Genomic DNA, 16,528 nt, shown 5'->3' on the forward strand with positions numbered 1-16,528 from the left:
AACAAAGTTACCTTCATGCACTGTTATTCCACAATTGTCACACTGGATTATTTCATCGGCATCTTCACTGTTATCCCCAAGACAAACACAGCAAATCAGAATATGGTCCATTTTCTGGGAGGTCCAGTTTTGAGACTTTTCAAGGATCAGCGAGTCCTAGCATTGAAAAATTAAGATGCAATGATTACACTGGGAATCACACTGGAATAGTTTACTATTTCTACTGAAAACAGGTATTCGCCCGTGTAAATAAAAAAATTTAAAAAGACTTATGGATAAAATACATATTTCTTCCCTGTAACATTTTTATATTTATAATTATGTATAAAAATATTTTAAAGCACAAAAAAATTAAGCACTTGAAGGTTTTTACATCTGTATAAAAAAAGTCTTCCTCTCCGCTAGAATTGCATGATGCCCAAGTGCAATTCTGCCATCCACCTTTTAGGGTCTTGACGCCTGCTGTAGAGAAGCCTTGCTGGGGTGGGCCTTATAAGATCTACTAGAGCAGGTCTCCCTTCCGGCAGACCTTATCCACCAACCTGATTTAAACTGTTGGTGTTCTTTAAAAGAGGAATATCAGAAATATATAATTCTTATTGCAATGAAGTTTTACAGTTGAAAGTATGTTTTAGGAGTCCAGCTAACTTCAGAAAATTATTACACTTCAACAAAAAGTCTACACCTTCCCAAAAGCCCACACAAGTGTTAAAAAAAAAAAAAAAGTATACTGCTGATTTTACATACGATTTATTAAATGGGTAATAATTTCTCATCTTCTGACTGCTAACATAAGTAAGGATTTGCAGGATCACATATATAGCTTATAAAGTACTTCAGAATTCTTCACAGTGAAAGGCAATATAAAGTGAAATATTACTAATTTATATAATTCAATTAGGAATTTCTCTCAGGAAAACATGGAGTAGTTTATATTATTCAGATATAAAAGAGTGATGGCTAAGTTCTGGGCATTTTCAACCTTTCAAGATATTTAAATGGATACTATTTAGAATGGATTTAAGATTGTCCTCAAATTGATGAATATGTTTCTGGACTGTAGAGTTATGTCTCTGTACTGTATTAGCACACTGCACCCCCAACTCTCACCTCTATTTTTATAAAAAAAAGTAGAACATAGAACTTAGACTGGCTTCACCAATAAAGTCTTAACATATGGAGAGGTGAGGCATCGGATGCCCTAGTAATAAAAACATCACTACTGATTAATTAAAGAAGCATTTGTAATAGTTTCAGAGCAGAGGCTGGCAATCCATGACAGCCAATGGCTACTATTAAAATTCTTGGCATATCCCAGAATCTGTACTGCTATGGATTTTGGAGCAACAGGAAAAAAAAAGCAGGTGGAGTAGAAGTTTTCCTTTTCAAACATCCCATTTCCACCCCAATCCCTCATTGATGATTGTGATAATGCATTAACACTCAGTTTTTAACCCTTAGATCGGTGGTTCTCCAATCCCCATGTGAACTATTACCTCCCCCAATCTCTCAATTCCACACAGCACTGCTCTCAAGATGTTTTGTGCTCTGCTGCCACCAGAAAAAGCTCCACAGATTACCTGCGGCCCACAGACAACAGTTTGAGAACCATTTCCTTAGAAAATAAATCTAATGCCCAAGTGGCTCTGAAGATACAAAAGTCATTTGTCGTACTTGCATCATTCAATCACTTTGCTCATAATTAAAAGCAATACAATACTAGACAGAGAATATCATCATGAGTAGTAAACACTTCCCAGATGCAAAGGCAATTAGTTTCCAGATGATGTGGGTCTTGTGATATTTTCTCTTCCCAAATTTTCCTAAAAACAAAAAAATTTCTACTTGCAATATTCAGGACTACAGGCAATAGTTACAATGCAGCGGTAACAGACTAATGCCAGCCTGGGGGCAGGTGGGGGAGGCAGATTTATGGTTCAGCATAACTTAATTCATCTCACTAAAAAGTTTAACTGGGACAGTTATTCTGTTGTTTTCATTACAATATGCTAAATGCACATTGATCATCCTTTCTACAAAAGAATGTAAGCTGTACAATTAGTGTAGTATTGTTTTAAAATTTCTAGTACTCAAACACTGAGAAAAGTGAGGCCAACACCAAACTGATTATTTGAAAGTCTGAGTAATATATCCAGGTCCTCAACAGTTTTAGGGAATTTTCCAAAAGCTCAAGAAAATACATTTCCAATATGGTATGTAAAACCATCATTTCTACATTAAGCAAAAGAGATGTGCCTAGGTTATATGTAAAATCTAATATGGCGCATTAGGACGACGAATAAAATGTAATTTACTATGGTGTGTTTGCCAACATCACATGGAGAAACTGTTGACTTGATTGCAGGGCTTTGGAGCGGAGCGCAGACCAGCTCCGGAGCCGTGGAGCTGCAGGTTTTTGCCTGGAACTGGAGCGGAGCCGGAGCACAGCTCCAAAGCCCGGCTTGGTTGTTCTAATTTTCTTTAAACTTCATAAAAATAGAACAAAATCTACATAATCTTAGGAGATCAATAATACAGAGCTTGTCACTTCTTGGTGACCAGTCTGAATCCAGCCCCGGTTGCTTTATGATGGTTGTTCAGTGGCCTACATGGAATAGCTTTGTAGATCTCAATCTGGTTCCACTACACAATACAACTGGCATCTTGATCTGACAGGCCAAGGACCATGGCACAAGTGATTTTCCAAAATTTGGACACTGAAGTTCATGTATGAGGTACATTGGTGGAGCACTGTGGAAAAGTTTGTACTGCTGCTACTACCTTTTCTGTTTAAGAAGATTCCTGGTTCCAGAACTATTAATCTGGCACAAGCTATATATTTACATCAAACATTCAAAAATAAATAAATAAATAAAAATACAGGCAGTCATTACATATTTTAAACCCATTCAGGACACAGGCAATCTCTTCAGGAAAATAAGTGAGGAGCAAGTAGTTATAGCCAGATTGCTTGTAGTTACTGTCCAGAGAGGGACAAAAACGAACTTAAAGATGCTCACAAAGACTATGGTAGAAGAGAGGGTAACAAGATGAAGGCAAGCTAGTAAACTCTATACTCTGCTGCCACTATGAGTATATTTTCCATTACCCTCTCAATCAAGAAAGAGGTCATGATCCTTGAGGTGATGGGGAAGATAACTCTAGGAATAAGAGAGAAGATTATAAAAAATAGCATACAGTGTCATGTTTGCAGAAGGGATGAACAGGAAATAAAGAAGGAATTAAAGTTTTACATAGGTTCAGGATTAATGAGGGTTTCCCCCTACTTTTAGAATAAACCTATAAAAGCCAGCACTTTGTGACAAGATTCATGAATTGAACACTTCTCTCCCTGTATAATTGCCTATAAACATGATTTAGGTAGCTTTCCTTTCACTTTACAAATACAAAAATGTGTTAGCAATACCTCCTAACTATGGCAGATTAACTGTGCACCGGCACAGTTAGACTTGTAGCAGAGAGGTCCTTTAAGTTCTAAGGACTTTACGGAACGTGAGAATTTTCAGTCAACACCATAGGCTCAGATTCTTTGTTTGGCTTCATTGAGGAAAGTCTAAAATTTTGATCCGATTTCTAGTTCTATAGACACTGACATTTTTCTAACTAAAAGCAAACATATAAAACTGGTGACTTTTTATCCAAATAAATAATAAATACTGTGAAAACACTGATATGACATTTATATGGAGAAAATATGTACAAGAAACAGATAGACGGTAGAGGCCAATGCTGCAATACCACCAAATTTGGCATCAAGATTAGGTTTTGTGAGGGGACCCTGAATCTGTGGTATGGTGTATGTAGTGGCCAGGAACCCTCATGTGGGGTCAAGAACTGTTGTTCCAGTCAAACCCTACACCTGCAAGGTAAAGGGGTGGATTTCATTTCCATCACCACTTAATTCCCCAAACATAGTCCACTATTGCAGGCTTTTGCAGGAAGTTTCACAACTTATGCACATGTATCTCCTAATAACTTTAATGGGAATTTCAGAACTCCTTAAAGCAATAGCGATTATAAAATTGAAGAGCATAATTTATCTACTAATAGTTGCGACAGTGTAAGCTTGCCTGCCTACACTTAATACAGTAGAACACAGATTCAAGTATAACATGGTCTGTTCTTGAATTCTATCTTTGCAAAATGAAAGGGTAAAAAAAATAAACCAGAGCAAAAAGACTTGAGAGAAAAACCAAAACCTTTTTAAAGGCCTCAATATTAGCTGCCTACACAAAGTTAGTTGCTTAAATACTCTGTCCTTTCATATATCAAGCACAGCAACATCTGCATTACCAGGACTTCAGCTTCTGCATTGTAATGAGATTCTGCTGGACTCTAGAGGAACTATTTTTACTAAATGTAAAAAATGAATATAGTGGAGCTGCTAGCAGCACTTTTAAAGCGTTGTTTCAAACCCCATAAAGTGAAATTGGACACGTATTCTGTTAACCTAGAAGTTAAAACTAGATTTAAAAATTAAAAGTCCATTAAGCTAATTTTCAGTTTTAGAGACTCAATTACCTTGCTTTGTATTGAAAAAAGCAAATCTAAAAACAGCTTAATCAAAAAATTCAGATAGTTCTTAACATGCAGTGTTAGGATAATTTTTAATCAGTTGTGATAGTTCATTTTGAAAGGTAGGAAAGATGGTTTTATTATTCATGCCCAAGATTTGAAGCTAGGAGATCTGGGTTTTAATTCTGACTCTGGCACAGACTGTGGAGAAGCGACTTAAGAATCAATCCAGCAAGGTGCTAAACGCCATCAATTACCATTGATGTCAGTGGGAGCCGAGGACACATTAAGGATCAAGACCTTAATCTCTCGGTACTTCACTTTCCCCATCTGTAATATGGGATTATACCGTAACACTAATCTACCTCAGATGTTCTGTGAAGCTTAGTCCATTAATATTCGTGAAATGCTCTGAGAGTCTCAGCTAGAAAGCATGGATAAGTGTATAGTGGTAGTTTAAAATTAGAAAATGATATAAAGGAAAAAGGGACCGAGAGTGGGCTACTCTCACCTTGAGAGCCCTAAAGATCAGGGTAAAATAGGCCTGCAATATCACTGCCTGTATTGTACCTATTGTGTGGCAAGAGGGCAAACGTTATCTGCTATGAGGTTCAAAATGACAAATTCATCTAAGTAGTACTTGGGATCCTAACACTATAAAATCTAATCATTCCTTGTAGGGTCACAGCAATAAGCATATAATGCACACAATGTCGCAAATTTCCAAACAATTGTACTGGTTTAATGTTAAAAACAGTACATGCATTTGATAAAAGTAAAACCTAAGGGATATAATTCTCAAGTTATCTTTTTAGTCACAACCACTAGCGTTAATACAATGCACAACTGATACCCAATGTTAGTGACTAAATCCATCAAGTATCTACAAGTAAGTCTCTCATTAAAGTACAACAGAGAAAGATATTTGTTTCTTCAACATTCCAAAATACTTAACCTTCAACACAATTTGGAGTGTTAAAAGTAAAATCAGCACACATTACTCATCAGAAAAGACCCTTTAAATGAAAAAACCCTCCAAGTAATCCTGTACAAATTTATCCAGAAGTTACACCCTATTGTATCAACACTATAATTACCTGCAAAAAGTTAAAACAGTAGTCTTTACAGTATTTTTTTGAATTTTGCAACTATGATGTATTAAGTCAACAATCTTAACAACCCAATACAGTACTAATACCCCTTTTTTAAGGGAACAGGAATTGTGTGGTAAAAGATTGCAATATCAGAAACTGAACACATAATATTTGCATTCTGCAATCACATTGTATTCAATACAATTAATTCTTACCCATGGTACTGTTTGGTGTTTTAAAAAAAGTTAGCGCAACACCAAAACTACAAACAGCTTGCTAGAGAAATATAACATTCATTCCAGCTGAGTCCACATCAGAGTAAATGTTCCTCTATTACGAATTCTTGAACAGTGAATGTAATATGTTTTCTATGTTTGTTGCAATGAGGAACTGGATCAAGAATATCTGCTCTTTTATTTTTTTTTAATATATTTGTTAGGACGTGTCAAAGCTATTACACGACTTTAGCGTTGGTTTCTGTTTAATAAGATACATGCTATAACAGAACTAAACTGATCATTAACAGAAGTTAGTTCGCACTATGGACCTACTTGCTATGAAGCTGATCCAAAGGCCATTGAAGCCAATGGAAAGACTCCCACTGATTTATATGGGTGCTGATTGGCCCTTATGGCCCAAGCAAATTTATTTCACTTGCAGTACCCATTCAGCATAGTACTGGAGGTTTTTTAATTATTAAAAAAAACCCAATGTAAATAGGATTCCAGTCAGTTTAACTTCAATGAGTAATTTAAAAAGAATAGCACTGCAGAGTACTTTCCATTTTTCAACAGACATATTATAGAAAGTTGGTTGCTCTACCTCATTACTCTTGCTTTGTGATAGAGCCAGGCTATCATTTGTCAGCTCCTCATCATCAGCACTATTCCTGCTAAGAACTTTATGTTTCTTTTTCTTGGATCCACCATCACTAACAGTGCTGCTGTTATCCTCATTGTTTTCCTCATCATTGTCATCCTCATCGCTACCACTTCCATCATCTTCATCCTCCTCATTATCTCCATCACTTCCCTCTTTCCGCAGTGCAGTTTTTCCTTTCTTCTTCCCAGCAGTAGGTCGCCAGTCGTTGTCATCCTCACTGTCATAATCATCCATATCATTTAGCTCTTCCATCGATACAAAATCCAGCAGAGGTCGGTTCCTACGCAAATTCCACTTTTTCGGTTCATTTGTTTGCTCATCAGCAGCAGCATCAGATTCAGTTGCTTTTTCTTTCTCTTTTTTCTTTTTTGGCTTCTCATCTTCTTCCTCCTGTTCTTTTTTTTCAGTCTTAATCACCTCCTTCTCTGTTGTAAGCATCGTTTCTCCAGCAGAAGTTTTGGGTTGCTGTTCTTCCTCTACTTTCACTTCTTCTGCCAATTCTTCCTCCAAGACATTCTCTTCTGATTCACTACAGGAACCTTCACCACTGTCCTTTGATGCATCTTCACTCCCACGACCACTTCCTTCAGAATCTGTTGAGCATATGAAAATTTAAAAAAAGTGTTCCAACACAAATGTACCCAAAAAACCCAAAAGCTGTTGAAGTAACAAGTTGTTAAAATTACAGAATGATGTATGTTCCTCCCTTATTAGGCATCCAACCTATGTTGCAGTTGGTGTCCAAATATCGTTACTGCAAGTAGTACTACTCAGAATCTGTTGAATGAGTGCATTTTGAAATGACCAAAGAAAGTTAAAATATATTAAATGACACATAGTTAAATTCCCCTTTGCATCACAGCTCATATTCCCAACAGGCAGCAGTATGAGATAGATATAGTCACCATTTGAATAAGTGAACTTGTTTTAAAATCTAAGTAGTTACCCTCTAAACCTTGAAAATGAAAGCTCAAGATAAAAAAAAAATATATTCAATACAAAAAAAACCACTCTATTTAAAAACCTTGGTTACAAAATGAAGCATTGAAAAGTCAAGAAGTGCCGAAGTTGAGTTTGCTCATATAAACTTAACTCTACCTCCTGGTATATATGCATAGTAAGAATTTTTAATTTCACCATCACTTAATATTTTTACCTTACAAGGGCTCTGCCTCATTCAGTGCACAGTTTGGACAATGGGCAAATATGAACTGGGTATCACCCCATTATCATTCTTCAGTTACTGGTCCCTTGTCTCATTCACTACACATAGTCCAATTTGCACAATGGATAAGGCAGAGGTTCTGGACTTCTGCCTCATTCTCTATTCAATATACAAATAAGTGAGACTGGAGTTTGTTGGGAAAAAGGAGAACATGTAAAAATGTAAGTAAAGATTATTATGATGCAATTGCACAAAAAGGTTGAAAGATGCATGGACACTTTCTGACTTGAATGTTTCTCGGAGTAACTAACATTCTTTTACTAGTTTTCATTTGAAATATTTATTTTAAGTTAAGAAAAACAAAGAATAAGTTGTCTTATTTGAAACAATTTACTAGAAAATTGTAGAAAGTTCTGCATGATACATGCACTCAATGAGGCAAGGGCTTCTGTGGTGTGCATATTATTCAATGAAGTAAGGATTGAGATTTTCCAGGTTGTTCAGATCTATCACCATATTGTGCCAGTCATCTCCAAGAAGTGCCAATAAATAAATAAATCTCTAACCACATCAAGTATCTTTTGAGCCACACATTATGGAGAACTACTTTACCGGCACCTAAAAAAAAAAAAAAAAGCCTCTGCCCTTAATCATCTTACTTACCAAGCAATAGCAACTAATGTATTTTATTAGTTACCCAAGAGCAATCCCTGCATACACCTTCATAGTCAGATACACCCCAATAAACAGTGGAACTAGCATGGTTCTGTATGGTGGAGACAGAATGTGGAGAGCCCCATACACACCCCATGTATCTAAGCCCTACGTGGTTACATCTATGACTGCAAGGATGTGGTGCTAAAGAGTGCTAAATTTCTTCAAGGACCCATTTTTTACAATAAATTTTAACTTCTAAATTAATTAACAAATTTTACTTTTAAGAGTAAAAGTCTTATGAACAAATGCCATGTCTTATGGTAAGCCAGTGAAAGTAGGCTCACAATAACAGGAGAAGAGTGCCTGGCACCATTTTGGAGCATTCCTTTAATTGTACACGCTCTTGATCCTGCCAAGACTTATCCATATGCTTAAAGTTAAGCTCAGAGAAGAGTCTTTCCAGAATCAAAGTATAAGCATGCTGAGTGCTTGTGTCCTAAATTGAACACGTGGTGGGGGACGTGACCACCATGTACAACTTCAGATATCCCAAGTCCTTCCCTTAGGAGACAACAGACCGCATGATGAGGGGCAAACAAGAGAGACTGTTACCACCAATACAGTATCACAAAGCCCCAATGTTACAAAAGCAATTTTTTTAAGTTAACTATGCTTAAGCTGATCAAGTCCCATGGCCAAGGCTGTACTAAACTGTGCCTGCACTTGATTATGAAAAATCACTATCAAAATTATTGCAAGAAAGGCAGTCAAAAAGTTATTCTTAGATAAATGTAGATATAACTGCACTAGGAAGTAGAGTCGTCCTTTTATGTAGTTCTTTTTATTCTAAATATACCCTGATAAAAGCTTTTTTTAAAAAAATTAAATTAATCTTGTTATACTAAAAATAATTGCTCCACAACTAATTTTGACCTTTAAGAATAAAGAGTAAAAAACAAATGGTGATACTCGTAGTTGAAATAGCAAAGCATCTGATTGCCAAAAAAAAAAAAGATAGATAGATAGATAGAAGTAATGGGATACATTTTTTAAAACTCTTTTCTCTGTACAATTTGTCAAATATTCTTTAAATTTGAAAAAATACATTATTTATACAGGAATGGTCAACATAGCACTATCGGGAGGGGGAGGGGTTTTTTTTTGGCCAGAAAGCCTAATGGAACTTTTCTAGTTCTTTCCAATCCTTTATTCTTGCAATTTGTCCCAGTTTCCATGTTCCCTGTCAGCTAACCACTAGTCAGTCTCAAGTCCAGTCACAAAAACTGGAAAAAGCAATATGTGAACCAAATATCTCGGAGAAACTACAGCATACCATAGGCCATTCCAATCATTTCACCTAATTACAAAAGGAAAGTTTTAAAATACCTTAAAGAATAATCAGCTACAAAAGCTGTCATTTTGGTGGTTTGATACAGAATAAGACAATTCTTCTCCAGTTTGAATGTACGAAAAAGACGGCACTTTAAAATCATTGTAACTTACGTTCTATTAGCAGATTCCTGGTTATTTTCTGGTTATCAGATAAAGCTACACACCACAATTGTGCATATTGAATAGAATAGTGGCTGAATCAATCTTAAATACCAAAAAAGAATAGAATTGGTGTCTATTATGTAATGCTCCAAACATTTGATTTTAGACTTAATCTAATGTCAATTTTACTTGTAGCCATAATTTTTTGCACTTATTTGCATTGTATGAAGGTGTGACTAGGCATTTTAAAATATGAAGTATATGGCTCAGATCTTTAAATTAAAACACAGCTGTTGCCAGAAGAGACATAGTAATGTATGTAAAGATAAAGATCAGACAAAAAAGTATAAGATATGATTGTACTGATTAGAGGCAGTACTTTGTCATCCAATGCCTATGAGTGAAGCATTTAAACAACTTTATCAAATGCCGGTGTGGATTTGGGAAGGTTACAAAAAAAGGAGTTGTGAATGATTGGTTTTCAGATACGTAACTGAAGATTGTAAGTTTGTCAGATGCTGTAAACTGAAGTGTGTCATGTCTAGTCAGCACAAGGATGAAAAGCATCTAAGGACAACCCAGTTACTAACAATATAGTAAGTGGGCATTCTTATCTCTGAGCCAGCACTCAGTAAGTGACACAGCATCCAGCACAGTGGCTCTCTCTCTTTATTCATGTCTCTTCAGAGCCCAGCAGAATAAGGTACCAATTTTGATTGGGGTCTTTAGGTGTTATCATAATGTCACGTGTTTATTAATAAATAATAATGACAAGAAAAGCATCATGCAGCTTGTGGCATGACAGGAAATTAAAAAAAAAAAGTTAGAATAAAAAGGTCTGAGTACTTTAACCCTGCTGTCATGTTTTTCAAAAATCCATCTTGCCTACTTAAAAATTCTCTTTATCGTTTCAACTGAAAACATTAATGTTCTTCACCACACTTATTATGCAGCAATGCTGATGCAAATAGATGCAGAGTTCATCCTTCAAAAGTGATTACATATCCACATGGGCTGTAAAGTGCTTTGAGAGCTCTCGGCTAAAAAGATGCTATACACGCAAGTTATACAGGAAACAAATAGATACTCTAGTCCAGGCAACAAGAATCCTTAGGATACATCTATTTAAAGTTAAAGAGAAGAGTACACTATAGTTGCTTTTCAAAGCAAACTCTCAAAGCACTGATCTTTATTGTGCACTGTTGGATTACAAAATTTCAGTTGAAGACATGAAACTCCGCCTCATAGGGTACAAGGAAGCATCCCAAATCACAAACTTGGATGTTCTTTTTTAAAGTTACAAGAGACAAAGAACCAAACCAATTATTTTTTTAAAAATTATTCTAAAACTGAGATCGTGTAATGCCAATCTTCAGCCAGGAATAGGTCTTTAAATTATTTGTAATAAATGAGTAATAAATACAACTTTAACTATAACGATACTAAGGAGCACTACTAGAAATAGTATCTGAGAAAGTGTAAGAAAGTTACTTTATTCATTGAAAATAACCATGCAAATGCAACACTAAGATTGAGAACTAGTGTCATGTCTACACTGGGGAAGTTTATGACTTCCAAAACCAGTTCAGCTGAATGGATGTTAAAACCAGTGGGATCCTTAAAGCTGATAAGGCATCAGTTGCTTCCATCATTTTACTATTGTATTGGTTACACTTGATGAAAAGCTTAAAAACAGGATTAACTAACACTGTTATAAAAATGGGTCTACCCATGGAAACCTTGTCCACACTAGGGTTACCACTGGAACTGGTGAGTAATTTGTTCCTTTATTTTGGAAGTTCCCTTATCACATACAAGACATCAGAGGAATAGAATCCAGAAGATTTGGGAGTTAAAATACCTATTTTAAACAGTTGAGTCCAATCTTGCAAACTCTTGCTACAGCACATACTTCCATTGATTTCAGTGTGACAATGAGCACGATTAAGGGTTTGCAGTATCTTAGCATCTCATACTACTACACAGGCGGTTAAGATCTATAACTTCACATACACAAATGCAACGTGGCTGAGTGAGGGGAACCCAACTTTTGAATTTCTTGACTTCAGTGCATTTAAATCCTTATATTTGATGATTAACTTTTTTTCCCCCCATGGAACTTCTTAGGCTTTTACTAAAAGTTTTAGTAATTTGAAATAGCTGTGCGTGCGTGCGCGCGCGAGAACACCGATATATATCCATATACATTCATTACTGCCTATTTGTTGAGTAGCCACACATACTGGCATTTATTTGAAAGCGTAATCATATTGCATAATATAATAAGGTTATTCTCCATTTATTTTTAGTTACTTGGTTATCTACATTTGTAAGGAATTCATTCCAAACAAGAAGTTCAGCCACAGAATTCTAAATCCAAAGAGTACTTAAAGACATATAGGATTCTGCAACATATTTGTACATAGACAGATCTCTGGATCCACATGGAGCAACACTGAATTCAATAGGGTACCACATGAACACAAGAATCTGTCCATGTGTTATGTATTGCAGAATCAACAATGTTGTAAACTAAAGGAAAATCTACTCTTCAATCAATAATAGAATATTATTTGTGAGGCAAACTCTGGACACGTTGCAGAGTCCTTTTACCTTTGTAGTTCAGTTCTTCCATCAAAAAAATAACCAGGCCAAGTCTAGCTTAAATATAAAATCATATATCAACCACACTCAGAACAGCACAGACCTGCTCTTTCAAGCATACAATTATTGTCTAATTAGTTTGAAACACAGAAAGCAATCTAAACATTTATATTGTACTAAAAATCAACAAAAGGGATAGAAGCCATTGAAGAACTGACAAGCTTTTCCTCTCAAAACATTCAGAACTTTATTTCAAATACTTTTTTTCTTTTCAAAATTTCACAGAGTAAGTACTCCCAATTGAAGTTATACCAATTCTGAAGTTTTAAAGCAAAGCTATTTGAATGATCTGAACACAAAAAAAGGTCTAAGTATTTTAAGAGCAGAACAAGCAAACTTCTCTTATTGTCAGAGATCACAAACTGCTTTGGCTTCTATGTTGCATCTTGAGGGAATTCCCACTTGCACTCTTTAAAATTGGAGTAAGAGATTTAAACATTTGTAAACTATTCAGGGCCCGGGCTGAGCCTCCCTAACTGTTTGTACAACACCCATAGGTTTAATGGACCTTTAATCCAAGTAGAGTCTTTAGGTTCCAATACAAAATAATAATTTAAGTAGGAAGTTTTACTTCTGAATTTATTTTTTCACAAAATATGAGTGTTATACAACATACTCCTATTTTTTATTTTCTCTCTCTACACCTCTTTCCCAGTCAACTCCTAGAACATTTTGATCTTCACACTACCCATGTGTCCCATACTCCCTTTCCCAAAAACCCCACTTTTGCTATTGCACCATTATAAATGCCATCTATGCTATTGCACCAGAATAAAAGTGACTAGCCTGCCACTGGAAATTGACAATATAATTCGTTTCACTCAACTCCTTCCAGAGAGTTCTATCCGCAAGATGAAAAGCCCTTAATTCCAAAGAAGCTTAAGGTGAAAATTAACAAGATGCAGATCAGTTTCATTCTGATGCTGCTGCAGTTCTCTCCTACAAGACAACAATCCCCAGGGGAATCTTTAAAATTGGGACTAAAGTTGAGGAAGAGAGGCCAGTAGAAAAATAGAGCATACCTGCAATCCTGTATCAGTTTAAACACCTATGTTGGACAAGGAGCCATTAGGAATTACTGAATTTATTAATACGGGACCGTTTACCAAGAGATATGGTAGAAATTACAAGTCACTAGGCGCAATACAAGAATTACTAGTTGGCCTGTGTTATGCAAGAGGTCAGACAGACTAAGTGGCCATAGGGCTCCCTTTAGGCCTTAAACCTCGTTTTATTTCTATATATGATTCTATGATCTGCATATAGCTAGTCTATTTATCTACATAGTCCTGCCACTTTTACCCTCTTCCTCCAACCTCCAATCTCCATTTATTTATTACATCAGTTATTGTGGGGGCTTTTGTTTTGTTTTAGGCTTCAAGAGAGATTTCATGCAGGTACAAGGGTCTTTGCATATGGATTAGACTGCAGGAATAGGGCTTTAGACTGTAGATCTTTTGAGGCAGGGACTATATTATTATGAGTTCATACAGATCCCAGCACTGATCTGATTTAGTTCTCTGGTGCTACTGTAATATAAAAATCAATCAATCTAAGTTGATTATTTTTTTCCTCCCAAGTTTTCTACTTTTTGGCAGGGACCAGACTTGAAGGGGGGAGGGGGAAAAAAAGCCATCCAGAAAAGATAAGCTCTTGTTTTTGGGAACAAAGAGGTGCTGCAAAGGAAATGACTGCCCATCATTAATATGTTAGTCCAACATTATAAATAGGTATTTCCATAATGGTTTTTTGTTAGACAAAAGCCAAATCTAACATACAGAGCTACAGTGGCACAGCTGTACTGATGCAGTGGCACCGCTACAGTGCGTCTGGTGAAGACACTATGGCAATGGGAGACAGCTGTCCTATCAGCATAAAAAAAAAACCCACCTCTGCAAACAGCAGAAACTATGTCATCAGGAGCAGCTCTTCCGCTATCATACACTGACAAGTTCATGTGCACAGTGCTAACCCATGTCACCCAGCAGGGTGGTTTGTTCATACCCCTGAGCAACATAAGTTTTGCTGATAGAGGCTGTAGCGTAGATGTAGCCCAAATAAAAACTAGGAGCAACAACTAAAACACTTGTGCACAAAAAATACGTATTGTCCCTGCTGGTCCTTGTTTGATCAACCAGGGGAATGTTTTGAAAGCAACTAATGCTTAATTATCAGTTTGCAATCAATTTTTATTTTGGAAAAAATACTTTTTAAAGTTTAAACCCTGGGTTAGGTATTTCACAGACAGAAGGATTACAAATTAACCAATAAAATTATGGGCTTTAGGTGCCAACATTCCAACAGGTTTATATCCTCTACAGAAACACAATGTACAATGTATAATGCATCCGATGAAGTGAGCTGTAGCTCACGAAAGCTTATGCTCTAATAAATTTGTTAGTCTCTAAGGTGCCACAAGTACTCCTTTTCTTTTTACAATGTACAATGTCAATGTATAGCCTACTGATTTGTCAGTGCCACTCCTTCTCCCATTCCAGATATGAGCTGAGAAAGCCATAATTTCTCATGAAAATAATGGGAACAAAATATCATTTTGAACTGGGGAAATGAAGGGAAACGTTTACCTGAGGCATCTCCAACCTTAAAATCACTGTCATCTGAGCTATCATAATCTAAAGCTTCCAGCAGTGAAGCTGCCAAAGGCTTCACTTGTCTCCTCTTCGAACTGCGATCCACTATAGAAAAGAAAACATTTCATTATTAGAGAATAATAATGAAAAATCAACATTATATTAAGCATAAACCATATAGATTATACAGGTGCTGGTGGCAGGAACTGCCTATTTTGTACAGTTTAAAGCTCATTCAGCACACAAGCAACATCAGAGACAATAGCACCCACCTACAGCCAAGGATCAGAAATAGCCCTACAAGTGCAGGGAGGGAGGGAAAACGTGATGCATGAAGGTTTAGGGTTAATACATCTTTTGTGGGGGCATCCCCGGCCCCCAGGACCAGCTCCCCTCAGAAACAATAGCTCGTTAGTACTAATAAGCATTGGATACGGAGAGCAGCGGGCGGCAGGGAGGGGCTAAGGGGGGTGGCTAATGCCTCCCAGCGGGAGGCGTGGGGGGCAGGCAAGACTCGCACCGTGGGGAGGGAAGGGGCGAGAGACGGACGCCCCTGCGCCCGGGGGATGCCCAGTGCTAGCCCGGGGCGGCCGGGCGGGCAGTGCGGGGACTCCCGGGGAGGAGGCGGGGACAGCCACTTACTAAAGCCGGCGGCGGCACAAGGAGACGAAGGGCGGGCTCGGGGGGGCGGGGCGGCGGCAGGCGCGCCGGTCGCCTTCCCGCTCCTCAGCGCAGGGGTCCGGCGCTGGCGGAGTCCGGGCCGGTAACCCAGACAATGGGCACAGCCGCAAGCCGCGACCCGGATGCAGATCCCAGCCACAGAGCAGGGCCGGCTTTGCGCCTACGGCTCGCGCCACTGAGCGTGCGCAGAACGCCCGCACAGGCGCATTAGGAGAAAGTGAAGCTATTCAAGCGTCTACCCTCTCCCAGCCCGGTGTCCCAGCTGGGGGCCGCTGTGCCTGCCCCTAACCCCACAAGGGAGCAGGAGCAGGAGCGGGATTTAGGGTTGGGGGTGTGTGCAGAATCTGAGGGGGAATTGGGACAAACTATGCCCAGGCTTTCATCCTGATCTGGGTTTTCAGTGCAGGGACAGAGGGCTGCACAGGGACTAAGGTGCAGTGCCTTCATTCACTCACTCACTCACTCACTAATACTGGCAACGCCACGTGTTCAGAAATCACCAATCACCCCTCCGCCGCCCCCACAGTGATACTGGATTATGGTTAGTGAGTTTTTTAATGATAAATTTGGGAGGCTTTTGATTTTCTTTTTGGTTTCTGAGCTCTCCAGTTGCACGCAGGTCGCGTTTTCAGGCTTATCTGAGCCACCATGAGGGCTAGAAACTTGCTTGTTTTAAAAGTGATTGTCACCACAGCCTCCCCAGGGAAGCCCCCACCCCACCCCAGCACTGCTTTGTTTTAAACGTACTTGTTTTAAAGGGAAGC

At 37.9% G+C, this 16,528-nt stretch overlaps 1 protein-coding gene across 10 annotated transcripts in view; it reads right to left on the reverse strand.

Annotated features, from left to right (window-relative positions):
- Positions 1–16,057, reverse strand: part of PHF14 (PHD finger protein 14) — a 321,061-nt gene extending 305,004 nt beyond the window's left edge. For 7 of the 10 annotated variants that reach the window (XM_043509248.1, XM_043509247.1, XM_043509249.1 and 4 more), the window contains exons 1-4: positions 15,726–15,903; positions 15,078–15,188; positions 6,453–7,105; positions 12–156 (exon numbers count right to left, since the gene is read on the reverse strand). In XM_043509248.1, the coding sequence (XP_043365183.1) occupies positions 12–156; positions 6,453–7,105; positions 15,078–15,188; position 15,726 (910 nt within the window). In that variant the 5' untranslated portion in view covers positions 15,727–15,903. Of the gene's footprint in view, positions 1–11; positions 157–6,452; positions 7,106–15,077; positions 15,189–15,725 lie in introns of all 10 variants that reach the window. The other 3 variants (XM_038390501.2, XM_043509246.1, XM_043509252.1) reach the window with 3 other exon arrangements.
- Positions 16,058–16,528: the final 471 nt, after the last annotated feature.

Source organism: Dermochelys coriacea, chromosome 2 (assembly GCF_009764565.3).
Source record: "Dermochelys coriacea isolate rDerCor1 chromosome 2, rDerCor1.pri.v4, whole genome shotgun sequence".
In the NCBI taxonomy this organism is placed as follows: Eukaryota; Metazoa; Chordata; order Testudines; family Dermochelyidae; genus Dermochelys; species Dermochelys coriacea.